Here is a 16,457-nt window from a genome sequence, read left to right on the forward strand (position 1 = left end):
GAATGTGATGGAGCGGCAACGAAGAGCAGACGTTTAGCTAGTGACTGGGTGCAACTCGACCAGTTTAACAACACCATCTGACGGCTGGGACGTCCAACACGACATGCAGTGAGTAAGGATTTCATCCGGGGGGAGTTTCATAAATCCTGCTGACATTCCGAGCCTCCGGGCTAAAGTTAGCTTTAGCTCGGCGCAGACCACCCTCCATTCATGTCGAAACTTGACAGCTTTACTGTGGCCTCGGTGTGTTCAGGCCTATAAAGGAGTTGGTGTTCACATCGACAGCATGGGTGTCTGAGAAGTTTTTCCACGCTGCGTCACAGTCTGGTGAAAGACCCCAGTAACAGTCCAGAGAACCAGAGAGATGTTTCTGCACTTGGCAGATGGAGGCAGGCTCATGAAGTCTTGGCTCCCTGTCCCACCCGAACCATGTGTGACAGGATGTGGTTTGCATTCATCAGGTCATGAAACGGGTTCGCGCTGAGCAGATCCAACATGCTGTGGCTCAGTACCTGAAGAGGAGGCAGTACGTGGACACCGAGGGCTCCCTGAAGGGGGTCAGGCTCTCCCAGTCGGCTGAAGAGATGGCTGCCAGCTTGACAGGTGGGCCCCCTGTGAATGACCATGAACCCCACAGCCAGCCAGTGATATTCACGTGTTCCTGCTCTCTGTATAAGCAGCACAGGTGGAGTCGGGCTGTACCAACATCGTCTCTGCTGCTCCCTGCCAGTCCGACCCACAGCAATATGAGACCCAGTACTCCAGGCTGCGCTCCTTTCTCTCAGGTACAACATCCAAACCACCGTCATGTTTACTGTTTTACATAAGAAGGAATGATAAAAAATGACCTGGGGCCTCATGTACAAAGTGTGCACACACCAAAAAGTGGCATATGCCAAAGTTCAGATGCGCCAGTGAGTTGATGGTGAAAGTGTGCACAGCCCCGTGCTTAATTCAGAGCAGGTGTGCACGTTTCTAGGGGTTTTGGTTTGTTGGTGACACTTGGAGGGTAAGATGGGAAACTTGATGTGAAAACAGTTACTGGACCCACCCTGAGTAAGTTTCCCTGCTTCACCAGATATGTTGACCGTAAGGTCATATTGCAAAAGATGAGCGTCTTCGACTCATCGTGGTAACGGTTTGGATTAACTGTCCGAGCACTTGTTCTGTTCCCATTCATATCCCAGGTAGATGAATCACATTTAGATATCGTGATTCTGTTCGGAGCCGGAACGCTTGAAGCAACCGATAAAGTGTCAAATAACACGAAAAATATTATTCCACCCCTTAAGTGTGTCAGTATTTAGGTGTAACGGACTGTAAATTATTTATAATGACGTGTAAATTGTTTTAAATTAATTTCCAAATTGTGTTGTTTGTTTTGGTTGTTCATAAATATTGTGTTTTGAGTTCATGGTATTTGTAGTTTTCAACGAGTTTTGTTTATTTTGTACCTCACAGGATGCCATAGCCAATAAGGGCCATCCTTATTAAAGCTGGCAGCAATCAGTGCACTAATTAATGGATGAGAAATAACTGTCAGCAGGACTCGAACGTTTGATGCAACAAAGACAAATCCATGCTTTGCATTCCCCCGGTGAAATAGCCCAAGAATAAAATAAACATAAAACATCCAAACAAAGTAAAAACATTGCAGGGTGCACATCTCTACGCTGGTCTTGTCTGTCCGAAGGACTTTGTTCCAAATGTTTTGTGGATCTTTCAGGTAAAACTTTACAAACTTAAATCATTCTGCTGTGATGTTTTTAGAAAGAACAGGTTTTCTCCTACAACTTCCAAACAAGCCAGGGTTGTCCAGCCGTTTTATTGTTCTTCCATGACCAACTGCTAACTGGGACCTGTAGAGTTGGAGAGGGAGCTACTGGTTTTACATCTGAGCACTGCACAGTCTGACCTCAGGGTAATTTACCGTGACAACCATTGGTAGGAAGACTGGCAGCTGTCTTAAATCTTATTGTGACATGGAGATCAAATAGTGTGGAAATGACCTTTGACCCTTGCAAGCAGCAAGGCTGCACCAAGTCCAGACCTAAACCAGGCTGAAATGCTGTGATGGGACCTTACGAGAGCAACTCGTCTGCAAACCTTATTGAAGTGAAGCAACATTAAAAAATAACGGGCCAGAATTCCTAAACAGTAATGTGAGAGTCTGATAAAATCTCAGGAAACCTCTGCTGAGAGTTATTGATGCTGAAGGAGGTTCTACACGCTGCTGGGTCGGGGGAGGATTTAAAAAAAAAAAATTACGCAGTTTTTCATTTTGGCTTCGTTTTTTGTTGATATAATTTGTTGTTTTTTAAACATGAGGTTAGATTTAAATAATTTAAAAAAATTAAAAAAGGTCATATTTATCATCTGATAATGTAAAACCACAGGACTGCTTGTAAGGAGAATGTTTTCCCTCGTACTTGTAGCTGCTCCGGCACGTCTCAGGTGAAGATTACTGTGGGTTGTTCTGACATACGCCTGTCACGACAACACACTTTGCTGGGCGATTAATTGTCTCAGAAATTATTGTGATAAACGATAATATTGTTGGCAGCACGGTGGTGCAACTGGTAGAGCTGCTGCCTCTCGGCGAGCAGGTCCCTGGTTCAAATCCCGGTCCAGGGGCCTTTCTGGATGGAGTTTGCATGTTCTCTCCGTGCATGCATGGGTTTTCTCCGGGCACTCCGGTTTCCTCCCACAGACCAAAAACATGCATGTTAGGCTGATTGGTAACTCTAAATTGTCCCTAGGTGTGAGTGAGAGAGTGAATGGTTGTTTGTCTCGTTTGTCTCTATGTGGCCCTGTGATGGACTTGCAGGGTGTCCAGGGTGTCCCCCACCCCTCGCACAGTGATGGCTGGACATGGGCACCGGCGACCCCCGTGACCCAAAATGGAAGAAGCGGGTAAAAGATGATGGACGGATAATATTGTATGAAATTTGACAAACGTTGTCAGTGGAGAGCATGTACCGTAGTTCAGACACGTGTTACCTGAGCATTTAGAGAGTGGAATACAGTTTATTCCATTTCCAAAACCTAAACGGAGTCTAGAAAAATGTAAAAGATGATAAAACCCTGCAGCCGACCTCATGATCAGCTGATTACAACAGCTGTACAGGAAGTACCACATGTTTGTCTGTACGAAGGTAACTGCAGGTAAATCCTCCATTTTTTGTCGTAATTACATTTTATGGTTAAGTTGAAAGTTAATGCTTAAACCTAGTGGTGTAACGGTACATGTGGGTGTATTGAACCGTTTCGGTACGTCCGTGTTTGGTTCGGTCTACATGTGTGCTGTTTGGTTATTTTTTCACTCATTAAATTTTATTAACGAAAGATTATGCACCGCGGAACTAAAGTTCCTAAGCGTGTTTCAGCACGGTGCTATTATCTTGCAGCACGAGTAGCATTATCAGCCCAGCAGGCAACGAACAAGAGCTTGAAGACCCTTTCATCTCGTTGTGGTCTCCTGTTTGGAAACATTGTGGCTTTCTTGTTAAAACTCAACAATGGGAAAAGGCACGTGAACAAATCCAAAGCTGTGAGTCGACGTTGTTTCACAGAGATTGGATCTGCTGCAGACGACACGTCTAACTCGTTAACGCACTGGAAACATCATCGTCTGAACGTGAACGTAGCGTGATGCAAAGAGCGATAGCTGCATTTAAACAACCTTTATCAGGTCATTCAGATCGGTCCAGAGCAATAACACAAGCTGTAGGAGTTTTTAATCTCTGGATCTACGTCCGAATGTTGTTGATGCACCGGCTTTAAGCATATGATTAAAGTTCTTGAGCTCCGCTACGACATCCCATCACGTCAACACTTCAGCCAAAAAGTTGTACTTTATGAAAAAGCTAAAACTGATCCGTCAACAAGCCCGAACCCAGATTAAAGCCCTGCCCTGATGATGATAAACGAGAGAGAATATTCAACCACCTCATAACAGAAACGATGACCGTGCAAGAAGAGGTATTATTATGATTTAATTAACTTTTTTAATTTAAAATTATAATCTTATTAACTCGATTTTTTTTAACCTCTTTGTGTTTGCAGTCTGAGGATGTCAATGAAGATAGCTGAGTTTTCCTCTTCAGGGAATTTTTTTATTTATTTTTATACAAATGTATTGTTTACTCGGCATATTTTCTAAATAAACATTTTATAAGTCTTTATTTTGGCCTTTTTTTTTTTACCGTGAATTAACCGAAACGAGCCCTCCTTGAAATTTAAACAAACCGAAATATGATTTTAGTGTACCGTTACACCCCTAATAATTAGTAATTATTGTCAAATTTAAGAAGAAATGTTGGTAAATTTGTGTGTAGTACCTGTTTTGACCACTGAATGGCAGTATAAGACTTTAAACCAAAGGATGAATGGTGAGGGAGCGAGCAGCGTGTATCTTAAAGAAAAATGGGAGGGAGGCCCCTTGACGTGACATGGGCTGTCTCGTTCCTGTTTTTTGATTCTCAAAATGGCGGACGCTCTGTGTGGTTTGAGCTCTTTAGCATTTTTCACACAAATCTTTTAATAAAAATCAGTAAACAAGTTCTCAGCTTCTTTTGCAGAGAAAAACAACTTTTTCGACGAAGGCACGGGTTTCAACCGTGACTTTTGGAGCTTCGACAAGACTACTTTAATTTTTATTTATCATGTGATTAATTGATTTAGTTTTGACATTATTTTTCTCTCATCAACAGAAACGGAGTTATCCTGGGCCCAGGAGGTGAGCAGCCTCCTCTATCCAATCTTTGTCTACCTTCACCTGGACATGGTGCGCTGCTGCCTGAAGGGAGCCGTGGATAGTTTTTACAGTCGTTTTCATGACGCCTTCCTTCAGGACAGTGAACAGCGAGCTGTTGTGGAGCAGCTCCGCCATGTTCTCACTGCACAGGATGTTGCAGCCAATGCCAAGCTGAGAGCGTTCCTTGAGCACAAGTACGTGGTTCATCTGACCGAGCCGACCTATAGCTACCTGCTGCGGTACCTGCAGAGTGAGGACAACAGCACCCTCTGCAGGGTTCTCGGCACACACGTGCAGGTGGAGGTCACTGCTTCCAAACGTACAGATTACCAACTGTATGGAGCCACTGCTGGGTCCACAACAGCCCCAAATTCCACATCCTCCTGGGCAGGTGTGGATGGAGCAGAGGGTGGGGAGGGGATGGAGGTCCCTGCAGGGATCCCGCAGAGCGAGGCTGCCCTCGATGCACTTCAGGATTGCATTAAGAAAGTCCGAGAGGGCCCGCCCTCGCTCACCACAGTCTGTTTTTATGCCTTCCATCACACGGAGCAGACGCTGAACACGGCTGAGGTCTCGCCTGACAGCCGGCTGTTGGCTGCAGGCTTTGACAGCTCTACAGTGAAGCTGTGGAGCCTCAGAGCTCGAAAACTGAAGGCCAAATCCCACCAGGCTGATGTGTCGCACATCCACCTGGCATGTGATATACTGACGGAGGAGGTGAGTAGTCAACCGTATGGTTTTCTTCTTTTCCCTTTAAAACACCTGATCTGGAAGTAGCAATACACCTTGATGCTGGTATTTCCAGATAAAGACTATCTGCTGCATACATTTTAATTGACCGATACCGAACTGTCCACTTCAGAACCTGCACTTGGCTGTGCCTGTGCATACTTAATCAGTTGCCAAGTAGGAAAATTAAGATGCAGCAGAAGCAACAGTTGGAATCGGCTCACTGCAGATTTTAGTTTTTTAAAACAAGAATGCTCCTTTTTGTTTTATTTGTAAGTGTACAAGTTCTTCTAAGGGTTGATTTAATATGAACACATTTACATAAAGTTGTAATTGTTGACACCAATTTGTATTTCTGTTTTGTCAATATTTTTTATTTAACAAAATATTAAAATAGTTGATTAATCTAACTGAACATACAGGTGTTGGTCATAAAAGCAGACGGCCGCTTGTCCTGAGCCTGGTTCTGCTGGAGGGTTCTTCCTGTTAAAGGGAGTTTAAAAGTTTTTAAACTTCTTTTTAAAAGTGCCCTGAGACAACTTTGTTGTGATTTGGCGTTTTATAAATAAACTGAACTGAATAAAATAAGAATTTCTTGAAAAAGTTGATTTCAGTAATTCCATTCAAAAAGTGAAACTTGTATATTATATTTATTCATTACACACAGACTGATATACTTTAAATGTTTATTTCTTTTAATGTGGATGATTATAACCGACAACTAATGAAAACCCCAAATTCAGTATCTCAGAAAATTAGAAAATTACTTAAGACCAAAAAAAAAAGTATTTTTAGAAATGTTGGCCAACTGAAAAAACTTGTGCAGGTGTCAAGTTCTGTTGGAAAATGAAATCTGCATCTCCATAAAGTTGGTCAGCAGCAGGAAGCATGAAGTCTCTAAAACCCTCACTGACTGTGGAAACTTGACACTGGACCTCAAGCAACATGGATCCTGTGCTTCTCCTCTTCCTCCAGACTCTGGGACCTTGATTTACAAAGGAAATGCAAAATTTACTTCATCAAAGAACATAACTTTGGACCACCCAGCAGCAGTCCCAGGACGAGACGCTTCTGACACGTCTCTTGTTCAAGAGTGGCTTGACACAAGGAATGCAACAGCTGAACCCCATGTCTTGCATACGTCTGTGCGTGGTGGTTCTTGAAGCACTGACTCCAGCTGCAGTCCACTCTTTTGTGAATCTCCTCCACATTTTGGAATGGGTTTTGTTTCACCATCCTCTCCATGGAGTGGTTATCCCTATTGCTTGTACACTTTTTTTCTACCACATCGTTTCCTTCCCTTCGTCTCTCTGTTAATGTGCTTGGACACAGAGCTCTGTGAACAGCCAGCCTCTTTAGCAATGACCTTTTGTGTCTTGCTGTCCTTGTGCAAGGTGTCAATGGTCGTCTTTTGGACAAGTGTCAAGTCAGCAGTCTTCCCCATGATTGTGTAGCTACAGAACTAGACTGAGACCATTTAAAGGCCTTTGCAGGTGTTTTGAGTTAATCAGCTGATCAGAGTGTGGCACCAGGTGTCTTCAATATTCAACCTTTTCACAATATTCTAATTTTATGAGAAACTGAATTTGGGGTTTTCATTAGTTGTCAGTTATAATCATCAACATTAAAAGAAATAAACATTTGAAATATGTCTGTGTGTAATGAATGAATATAATATACAAGTTTCACTTTTTTGAATGGAATTACTGAAATTAATCAACTTTTTCATGATATTCTAATTTTATGACCAGCACCTGTATTTTAACAACCCTTAATTTAACATCAACACTTAAAAATAATATATAAAGTGCATTGTCAGTCTCGGAGCACAACAACAGCAGTTTAACATAATTCCCGATCCCCACTTGATCCCTCTAATGAAATCTGACTGAGACCGGATGAAGGTGTCTCAGACACAGCTGGAAGTGTTTTGTGAAGATGACTAATAAATAATAACTATTACATGATCAGTGAATCTAACTTTGTCAAAAAATATTTTAAGGAGTTTTGTAGCATCTTATCAATGTAGTGTCATTTCAGAGTCATAGTTTCTTTATTGTCGTTCCACCACATGTGGAACATGTGGTGGAACAAGATTATGTTCACAGGGTCCCAGTTACAACCAACAATAAAATGTAAAAGAAAAACAGTAATAACATCTAAGATATGAATTAAGAAAAACATCAACCAAATATACACTAAGCACTCATAACATAAAACATTACGTCGAACAGCAGCACGAATATGAGTCTGTGTGAGCAGATGAGAACGAATGAACACAGCAACATGAAACGGATCAGCAGCAGCATGAAACAGATCAGCAGCAACATGAAACAGATCAGCAGCAGCAGCATGAAACAGATCAGCAGCAACATGAAACAGATCAGCAGCAACATGATATGGTTTTTCACAGTGATTATTCTGGTTAGAGATTCATGAGTCTAACAGCCTCAGGGTAGAAGTTGTTCCTCAGTCTAGTGGTTCTACACTTAATGCTCCTCAACCTCCTTCCTGAGGGGAGTGGGGCAAAAAGTGTGTGTGCTGGGTGGGTGGGGTCCTTCATGATGCAGGTGGCCCTCTTCCTGCATCTGGAGGTGTAGATGTCTGTGATGGTGGGGAGGCTGACTCCAACAGATTTCTGTGCAGCCTTCACCACTCTCTGCAAAACTTTTCTTTCTGCAGCTGTGCAGCCTCCATGCCACACGTTGATGCTGGAGCACAGGATGCTCTCCACTGCACACCTGTAGAAGGAGGTGAGGACTGAGCTTCCCAGACCAGCTCGTCTCAGCCGTCTGAGGAAGTAGAGTCTCTGATGAGCTTTCTTCATCAGGCTGGTGGTGTTGTTGCTCCAGCTGAGGTTGTTGTTCAGGTGCACACCCAAGTACTTGTAGCTGGAGACCACTTCCACAGTTGTTGGTCAACTTCCTAAATACATTTGTTAATTATAGCTAAACCAGTGACACCAGGAGATCTTCTAGATACATAAATTAGTTTAGTGTTTGGAGTAAGTTTGCAGCCATCTTTTCTTTGGCAGAATATTAAATATCTCCCTGCGTGTCTGAGCAATCAGAAAAAAATATTTAGGCGTACTTTCTTCTAATTTATGATGAGATAATTTCCTCCCTGCAATAATAAGGGTTGTAGCAGCAGCTAAGTGGTCAGTGTTGTGATCTTGTAAGCCTGAGGTTCGAGTCCAGGTTGTCAGGAAGGAAGTTTGGAATAAAACAATTGCCGTGTTTCATGTGAGTTCTCCTGCTGCGGTGACCTGTACAGGAAGGAGCAGCTGAAAGAACAACTCGCTGCGATCGTACAAATGGCAAACTAAAAAACTTTTGTGTAACAGAATTGAAATGGGGAAAAGTTTGAAGAGTAGTACTCTTTACTGAGGTGGTGCTGCAGAGGTTAGAGAAGGCGAGTCTGCGATTGGAAGGTCACTGGTTCGACCTCCCAGACCAACATTAAAAAAATGTGGGTGGGAAAGGTGAAGCACCCACACCTGCCTCCACCCTTTGCCCCACTTTGTGCCCTTGAGCAAGGTCCTTAACCCCCACCATCTGCGCCCCCTGGCGCCCTAGATGCAGCTCTCTGCTCCACACAGAGGGCTGTGGTAGTTTGGTGGTTTGTGGTCGTGTCAGGAAGGACATCCTGTGTAAAAACAATCACTAAGTCTCCGTGCGACTTCGCTGTGGTGACCCTGAAGAAGGGAGCAGCTGAAAGAAGAAGAAGAAGAAATCTCTTTCCCTGTTTTACAACAAAAATGGTCATAATATGTTCTGGACACGTCCCACCGGAAGGAGGCCTAGAGGAAGACCCGGGACAAGCTGGAGGGACTATGTTTCTCGGCTGGCCTGGGAACGCCTCGGGATTCCCCCGGAGGAGCTGGACCAAGTGGCTGGGGAGAGGGAAGTCTGGGCCTCCCTACTTAAGCTGCTACCCCCACGACCCGACCCCGGATAAGCGGAAGAAAATGGATGGATGGATGGATGGATGGATGGATGGATGGATGGATGGATGGATGGTCATAATAGACTTTAAACTGTTCTCGTACACGATACAACAAAGTGCACGTGCTGTCTCTGTAAAGACGACAAAAATATACATGAATAGTGGTACACAACACGAGACATGAAGCTGTAGAGGTTCTTGACAGACTGAAACAGAACAAATTATGTCTGACTGTACAAAACTTAATGCATGAAGTAGTTCTAGTTGTTTGTTTAGTTGTTGACAGTAATACGAGATGGTTGTTCAGTTTCTGTAAATAACTCCGGCAGTCAGCTGTGCAGTTCAGTCAAGCTGCTTCGGAGCCAAAGTATGAAAATTATTTTTAGTTTAGTTTTGCTGAGTTACACATCCATGAATTTCATCACAATTTTCTTATGCAATACAAAATAATCTTTGTTTTACCTTTAACTAAATGTGCAACTGAAGACATGACATGAAATGCATAAGCCCACCATCTTTCTTTCCAGAGTTTTAGACGGATCATATTTATGTTGAAAGTGATTAAATTAAAGCATTTTATTGTTAAATTGTGAAAATATTATTGTGCACAGGCTCGTGCATCACAAGAGGTCACGCCTGAGTCTGTGTCGGTGCTCGTGGCTCCAACCAAATCAAATCTGAGCTTTATTTGTAAAGTTTACCGAGTTATTGTCATTTTTGTTTCCTTTAGCCGTCCTGAGCAAACTGTCATGGCAGTGAACAAATCCTCAGCTCACATGTCTCTTGTGAATATTTTTCCCAGACGGAGGAGGAGGACGGCTGCGGCAGTGAGATAAAAACTCTACGAGGTCACAGTGGTCCAGTGTACCGTACCACCTTCCTGACGGACAGCTCTGGGCTGCTGTCCTGCTCTGAGGACGCAACCATTCGCTACTGGGACCTGGGCAGTTTCACCAACACGGCGCTGTACCAGGGCCACGCCTACCCGGTGTGGGACGTGGACGTCAGCCCCTGCAGTTTGTATTTTGCCAGCAGCTCACAAGACCGCACCGCCCGCCTGTGGACGTTCTCTCGCACCTTTCCACTGCGGCTGTACTCGGGGCACCTCTCCGACGTTGACTGCATCAAATTCCACCCAAACTCCAACTACCTGGCCACGGGCTCCACAGACAAGACTGTTCGTCTGTGGAGCACCCAGCAGGGGGCGTCGGTTCGCCTCTTCACCGGCCACCGTGGCCCGGTGATGTCACTCACGTTCTCCCCCAATGGCAAGTACCTGGCTTCAGCTGGGGAGGACCAGCGTGTGAAGCTGTGGGACCTGGCGTCGGGGACTCTTTTCAAAGACTTACGAGGACACACAGACAGCGTCACCAGCCTGTCCTTCAGTCCAGACAGCAGCTTGGTGGCGTCCTCCTCTATGGACAACTCTGTACGGGTGTGGGACATCCGCAGCTCCCATGGTGGGACACCCTCTGACGGCTCGTCCAGCGAGTTGGTGGGACTGTACACCGGGAACACCAGCAACGTTCATAACGTCCAGTTCATGGCCTGCAACCTGCTGCTGGTGACGGGGACGGCTCAGGAGAAGACAGAACTGTAGCCGCAACAGCCGGGTGTCGGTCAGAAGGAGCGCGGCTGTTGTCACCACATGTCCAGGTGTCAGAGTCCGACTTGGTTTACGACACCGATAAAAGTGACAAGGTTGTATTCTGAACTTAAACTGTTTCTCTTTAGAAACTGAACAAGATTTTCATTTATACATGAAGTGTCACCAGATCTTGTGTTCATTTGAAAAACCCTCGTTCCTCTTGTTCTGGAAGAGGTGCACTGTTGTGCTCATGTAAACACGGTGGTGCTTCCTGCTTTATGTTCCAGCACATGTCCCTCTTAACTGGAGTCAAATGTAAAGTATTATTTAGGTAATCTGAACCCTGCAGAGTAACTCCATACAGACAGAGGAGTTCTTACTGTACGAACAAGTTTATTTATTTAGCTCGAGTTATTCGTTCCATCAGCAGAACTTTATTTTTCGATGACTCTCTGTTTCTTACGCTGACTTCCAAAGTGCACAGTTAAAAAACTTTTGTTTTCATTTGTGTCAAGGTCAAATCTTTGAGAACAGAACAGAGTCAATAAATAAATGTATCATTGTTGGATCCATTTTCTGATTTAAAGAATCCATTTGTTGTTCCTAGAAGCCCAAGTTCAGAGGTTTTGTCTGAACCGATTGTAAGAATACATTTACGTTATGGACTCGTGGACAAACATTACCAGACTCGGTGTGTTTCCTTTTTCTGTGTGCTAATACATTTCTCATTTCATGTCCCTGCACTGAGACACACCAGTTCCACAGTGTGCAGTAAACTAAAGGGCCACCTGCTCCGTTGTAAAAATAAGTTTTTACAACGAGAAGCAGATGGAGACGTGAACATTAGAACATATAATGAAATCGTTCTTCCAGGAGCAGAGAACCTCGAGTAGAACGTGCTGAAGTCTGCTTCCTGTTGCACGAGAGAGAGAGAGAGAGAGAGAGAGAGAGAGAGAGAGAGAGAGAGAGAGGAGCTTTAGGGTTTCTAAGAATCCAGTTTTGTATTTTTCACACATTAAATTATAACTAGGCTGTATTTTTTAAATAGTTCTGTTTCTTATACACGAACAACCAGATTGTTCTTTAAGAAAAGGTTGATGAATAAATGTTCATGAATTGATTTTCAATAAACTGCAGCTTTTCAGTAAATGCTTTGTAATTCTTCTAAATGACAAATGATGCAGTGGATTCAAAAAAGAATTCAAACTTCCTTCACAGTTTTGTTAGGTTGCAGCCTGATGAAACAATTAAATCCATCTTGTTCTGACGTCGGGTCTCGGGGGCAGCAGCTGGAGCAGGGAGGACCAGACATCTCTTTCCACAGCCACCTCCTCCAGCTCTTCTGGGAGAAGTCCAAGGCCAAACAAGAGACATACTGGTAGTCTCTTCAGCGTGTCCAGGGTCTCCTCCCAGTTAAATATACCTGAAGCACCTCCCCAGGGAGGCGCCATGGGAGCATCTTTACCAAATAGCAGTTTATACACTGGCATGGTGCCAAAATCCTTTAAACATGCTGCCGTCCAGCCTCTCCTGAAAAAAAATCAAACCTTGACCCCTCAGTCGTTTCCAACTACCGGCCTGTCTCCAAACTCCCATTTGTTTCTAAAGTACTGGAGAAAATAATCGAGTCCCAGTTGAAGTGCTTCCTGGAGGATCACGCCATCTTAGAGCTTTTCCAATCTGGCTTTAAACCTCTCCACAGCACTGAAACTGCCCTGCTGAAGGTCTTTAACAACATCTTCAGATCCACAGATACCGGTGATTCTGTGCTGCTTGTCCTGTTGGACCTCACAGCCGCCTTTGACACCATCGACCATGAGATCCTCATTGCTAGGTTGGAGCAGTGGGTGGGCGTCACAGGGTCAGCCCTCAATTGGTTCAGATCTTACCTCACTGACAGATCCTTTTGTGTCTCCATCAAGGATTTTAGTTATGCCGTGGCAGAGCTTAAATGGGGGGGTTCTGCAGGGATCCATCCTGGGTCCCCTCCTATTCTCTTTATACCTGCTGCCACTTGGTGCTATTTTCCGGAAACAACATGCCCTTTCACTTCTACGCTGATGACTGTCAAATTTACTTCCCCTAAGACACAATGGTACATGCTCTATTCAACTGCTGCTCGACTGCCTGGCTGACATCAGGGACGGGATGGCTTTAAACTTCTTAAGTTTCAATGAAAAGAAGTCTGAAGTCATGTTGTTCCCTCCCAATAACACGATCACAAACCACTGCATCGACCTCTCCGCTCTAACCCTGTCAGAAAAACAAAGAGTCACTAATCTGGGCGTGATAATGGACCCTTCCCTGAAGCTTAACAATCATGTAAACATGATTGTTAAATCATGCTTCTTCCAACTGAGGTGGCTGTCTAAACTGAAGCCCATATTGTCCAAAAATAACCTGCATTCATTACATCTAGGCTTGATTACTGCAATTCACTCCTGTTTGGTATCAGTCAGACCTCCATTGCACGACTACAACTGGTCCAGAATGCAGCAGCCCGATTTTTAACCAGTACAGGCAAAAGAGAGCACATTACTCCAGTTTTGTCCTCACTGCACAGGTTACCGGTTCACCTTAGAATCCAGTTCAAAATACTATTATAAGTTATTATTATTATTATATTATTATTATAATTATAATAAGTATGTCTACAAATCTGTTCCAGTTTGTTTAAAAAGTCAGAAACTCCACTGGTCTCCATCATTCCTTGTTGAGTGTTGTTGATCTGGTATTTATTCTGTAGCCCACTTTGATCAGCTGCATGTAGTCATTTTCATTAAAAGACATAAAATCACCCACAGTTCTCATTGTTTTCAGTTTCAACCGTTTTGAATTTCTAATTGTAGGCTTTGACTTAGAACTATGTCAGTCTCCTCCTGGAGGAGGAACATACAGCAACATGCATGTTTTTATGTTTTGTACATGTCAATAAAACACTAAACTGGTAAGTTGCTCCTCCCTGGGCTGCCACCTTACCGTGGTGGAGGGGTTTGAGTGTCCCAATGATCCTAGGAGCTATGCTGTCAGGGGCTTTATGCCCCTAGTAGGGTCACCCAAGGCAGACAGGTCCTAGGTGAGGGACCAGACAAAGTGCAGCCCAAAGACCCCTATGATGAGAAAAACAAATGGACTTGATGTTCCCTCGCCCGGACGTGGGTCACTGGAACCCCACTCTGGAGCCAGGCCTGGAGGTGGGGCATGTGGGCGAGCGCCTGGTGGCCGGGCTTTTACTCATGGAGCTCGGCCGGGCACAGCCCGAAGAGGAGACGTGGGTCCCCCTTTCCATGGGCTCACCACCTGTGGGAGGGGCCAAAGGGGTCGGGTGCAATGTGGGATGGGTGGTGGCCGAGGGCGGGGACCCTGGCGGTCTGATCCTCGGCTACAGAAGCTGGCTATTGGGACGTGGAATGTCACCTCACTGGTGGGGAAGGAGCCTGAGCTGGTGTGTGAGGCTGAGAGGTTCCAGATAGAAATAGTCGGACTCACCTCTACGCATGGCTCAGGCTCTGGAACCAGTTTCCTTGAGAGGGGCTGGACACTCTTCCACTCTGGAGTTGCCCCTGGTGAGAGGCGCCGAGCAGGAGTGGGCAGACTTACCCTAACCCCCCAACTTGGTGCCCGTGTGTTTGGGTTCACCCCGGTGAATGAGAGGGTAGCCTCCCTTCGCCTACGTGTGGGGGGACGGGTTCTGACTGTCGTTTGTGCTTATGCACCAAACAGCAGCTCAGATTATCCACCCTTTTCGGAGTCCTTGGAGGGGGTACTGGAAAGTGCACCTCCTGGGGACTCCCTTGATCTGCTGGGGGACTTCAATGCTCACATGGGCAATGACAGTGAGACCTGGAGGGGTGTGGTTGGGAGGAACGGCCCCCCTGATCTGAACCCGAGCAGTGCTCTTTTGTTGGACTTCTGTGCTCGTCATAGATTGTCCATCACGAACACCATGTTCAAGCATAAGGGTGTCCACATGTGCTCTTGGCACAAGGACACCTTAGGCCGCAGTTCAATGATCGACTTTGTCGTCGTCTCATCTGATCTGCGGCCACATGTCTTGGACACTCAGGTGAAGAGAGGGGCGGAGCTGTCAACTGATCATTACCTGGTGGTGAGTAGGCTCCAATGGTGGGGGAGGATGCCAGTCAGACCTGGCAGACCCAAACGTATTGTGAGGGTCTGCTGTGAACGTCTCGCAGTCTCCTGTGAGACGGAGCTTTAACTCCCACCTCCGGGAGAACGTCGAATATGTTCCGGGGGAGGTGGGGGACATCGAGTCCGAGTGGGCCATGTTCCATGCCTCTATTGTCGAGACGGCTTACCAGAGCTGCAGCCACAAGGTTGTCGGTGCCTGTCGCGGCATACATACATATAAAAAAGTATGTTTTTGTACAAGTCTCACCACTGATTTAACAGCATCCTCGCGTTCTTTAACACTCACCACATTTGAATCACATTTATTCTGGCATCCAAGTCTTTTAATTCTAGCCACTACTTTAATCAGCCTTGACCAAGATGAAAATCTAGTGAAACGCTCCAGAAAATCTATAGTGTCATTTGTTGTCGTCACAAATGTCTGAACAATTTTAACCTCTAGGTCACCAACTAACAGACGAGGGCATGATTTAAATTCCCTGTTCCTCTTTCTTCCACAAAAATTCAGGACCCGTTAGCCAGTTAGTTGTCAAAATCTCAGAGGCACAAAGTCCTCTTGACATAATCCACTGGATTTTTAGTGGCGTCAATGTGATTCCATTGACTTGGACTTGTGTCATCTCTTATTACCTGGACTCGATTTGCCACAAATACATGAAACCGTCGTGCCTCATTAATATATGACAACACCACTAGTGAATCAGTCCAGAAAAACTCTGCGTCTATCTTCATATTGAGTTCTGATTTTAACAAAACACTCAATCTAGCAGCAACCTCTGTAGCCGAGAGCTCAAGACGGGGAATTGTTGTGATTTTCAAAGGAGCAACTCTGGCTTTAGCCATGATCAAAACACAATGGATCTCACCTTCCTCATTTTCAAATCTGAGATAGGAGCATGCACCATATGCTATGCTACTAACATCTGAAAAGTGGTGTAGTTCTGTTTTAATTATTTTCCCAAATCCTTGGGGGTGATAACATCTTGGTATCAATAACCCCTTCACAACCTGAAGACCGGACTTCCACGTCTCCCACCATCCAGGCAAGTCTTCAGGCAGAGGGTCATCCCACCCAATACTTCTGTGGCACAGATCTTGTAAGATAAGTTTTCCATTCAAAACGAATGGTGAAAGAAGTCTCAACGGATCATACAGAGAGGCTATTGCAGACAAAATACTGCGACGTGCATCAGGTTTATTGCTTAGATCTGTGTGAAAACCTAAACAGTCACTTTCAACATGCCATTGCATACCCAGGGTATGTTCAGTTGGTGCCAAATCAGGCTC

General features: G+C 44.9%; 1 protein-coding gene across 1 annotated transcript; it reads left to right on the forward strand.

Annotated features, from left to right (window-relative positions):
• taf5l (TAF5-like RNA polymerase II, p300/CBP-associated factor (PCAF)-associated factor) lies at positions 1–11,590 on the forward strand. The gene is made up of 5 exons (XM_037690624.1): positions 1–108; positions 462–603; positions 681–785; positions 4,713–5,473; positions 10,233–11,590. Exons 2-5 carry the CDS (start codon positions 465–467, stop codon positions 11,028–11,030), a joined length of 1,803 nt encoding a protein of 600 aa, XP_037546552.1. The 5' UTR covers positions 1–108; positions 462–464; the 3' UTR covers positions 11,031–11,590.
• The last annotated feature ends 4,867 nt before the right edge of the window (positions 11,591–16,457 follow it).

Source organism: Nematolebias whitei, chromosome 16 (genome assembly GCF_014905685.2).
Source record: "Nematolebias whitei isolate Nwh7 chromosome 16, NemWhi1, whole genome shotgun sequence".
NCBI lineage: Eukaryota > Metazoa > Chordata > Actinopteri > Cyprinodontiformes > Rivulidae > Nematolebias > Nematolebias whitei.

Bases quoted from the DNA above. Each gene is read 5' to 3' on its own strand.
- taf5l (XM_037690624.1), top strand. From the start codon at position 465: ATGAAACGGGTTCGCGCTGAGCAGATCCAACATGCTGTGGCTCAGTAC. The intron at 604-680 runs GTGGGCCCCCTG...CTGTATAAGCAG, and splicing joins GATGGCTGCCAGCTTGACAG to CACAGGTGGAGTCGGGCTGT. The intron at 5,474-10,232 runs GTGAGTAGTCAA...TATTTTTCCCAG, and splicing joins GTGATATACTGACGGAGGAG to ACGGAGGAGGAGGACGGCTG.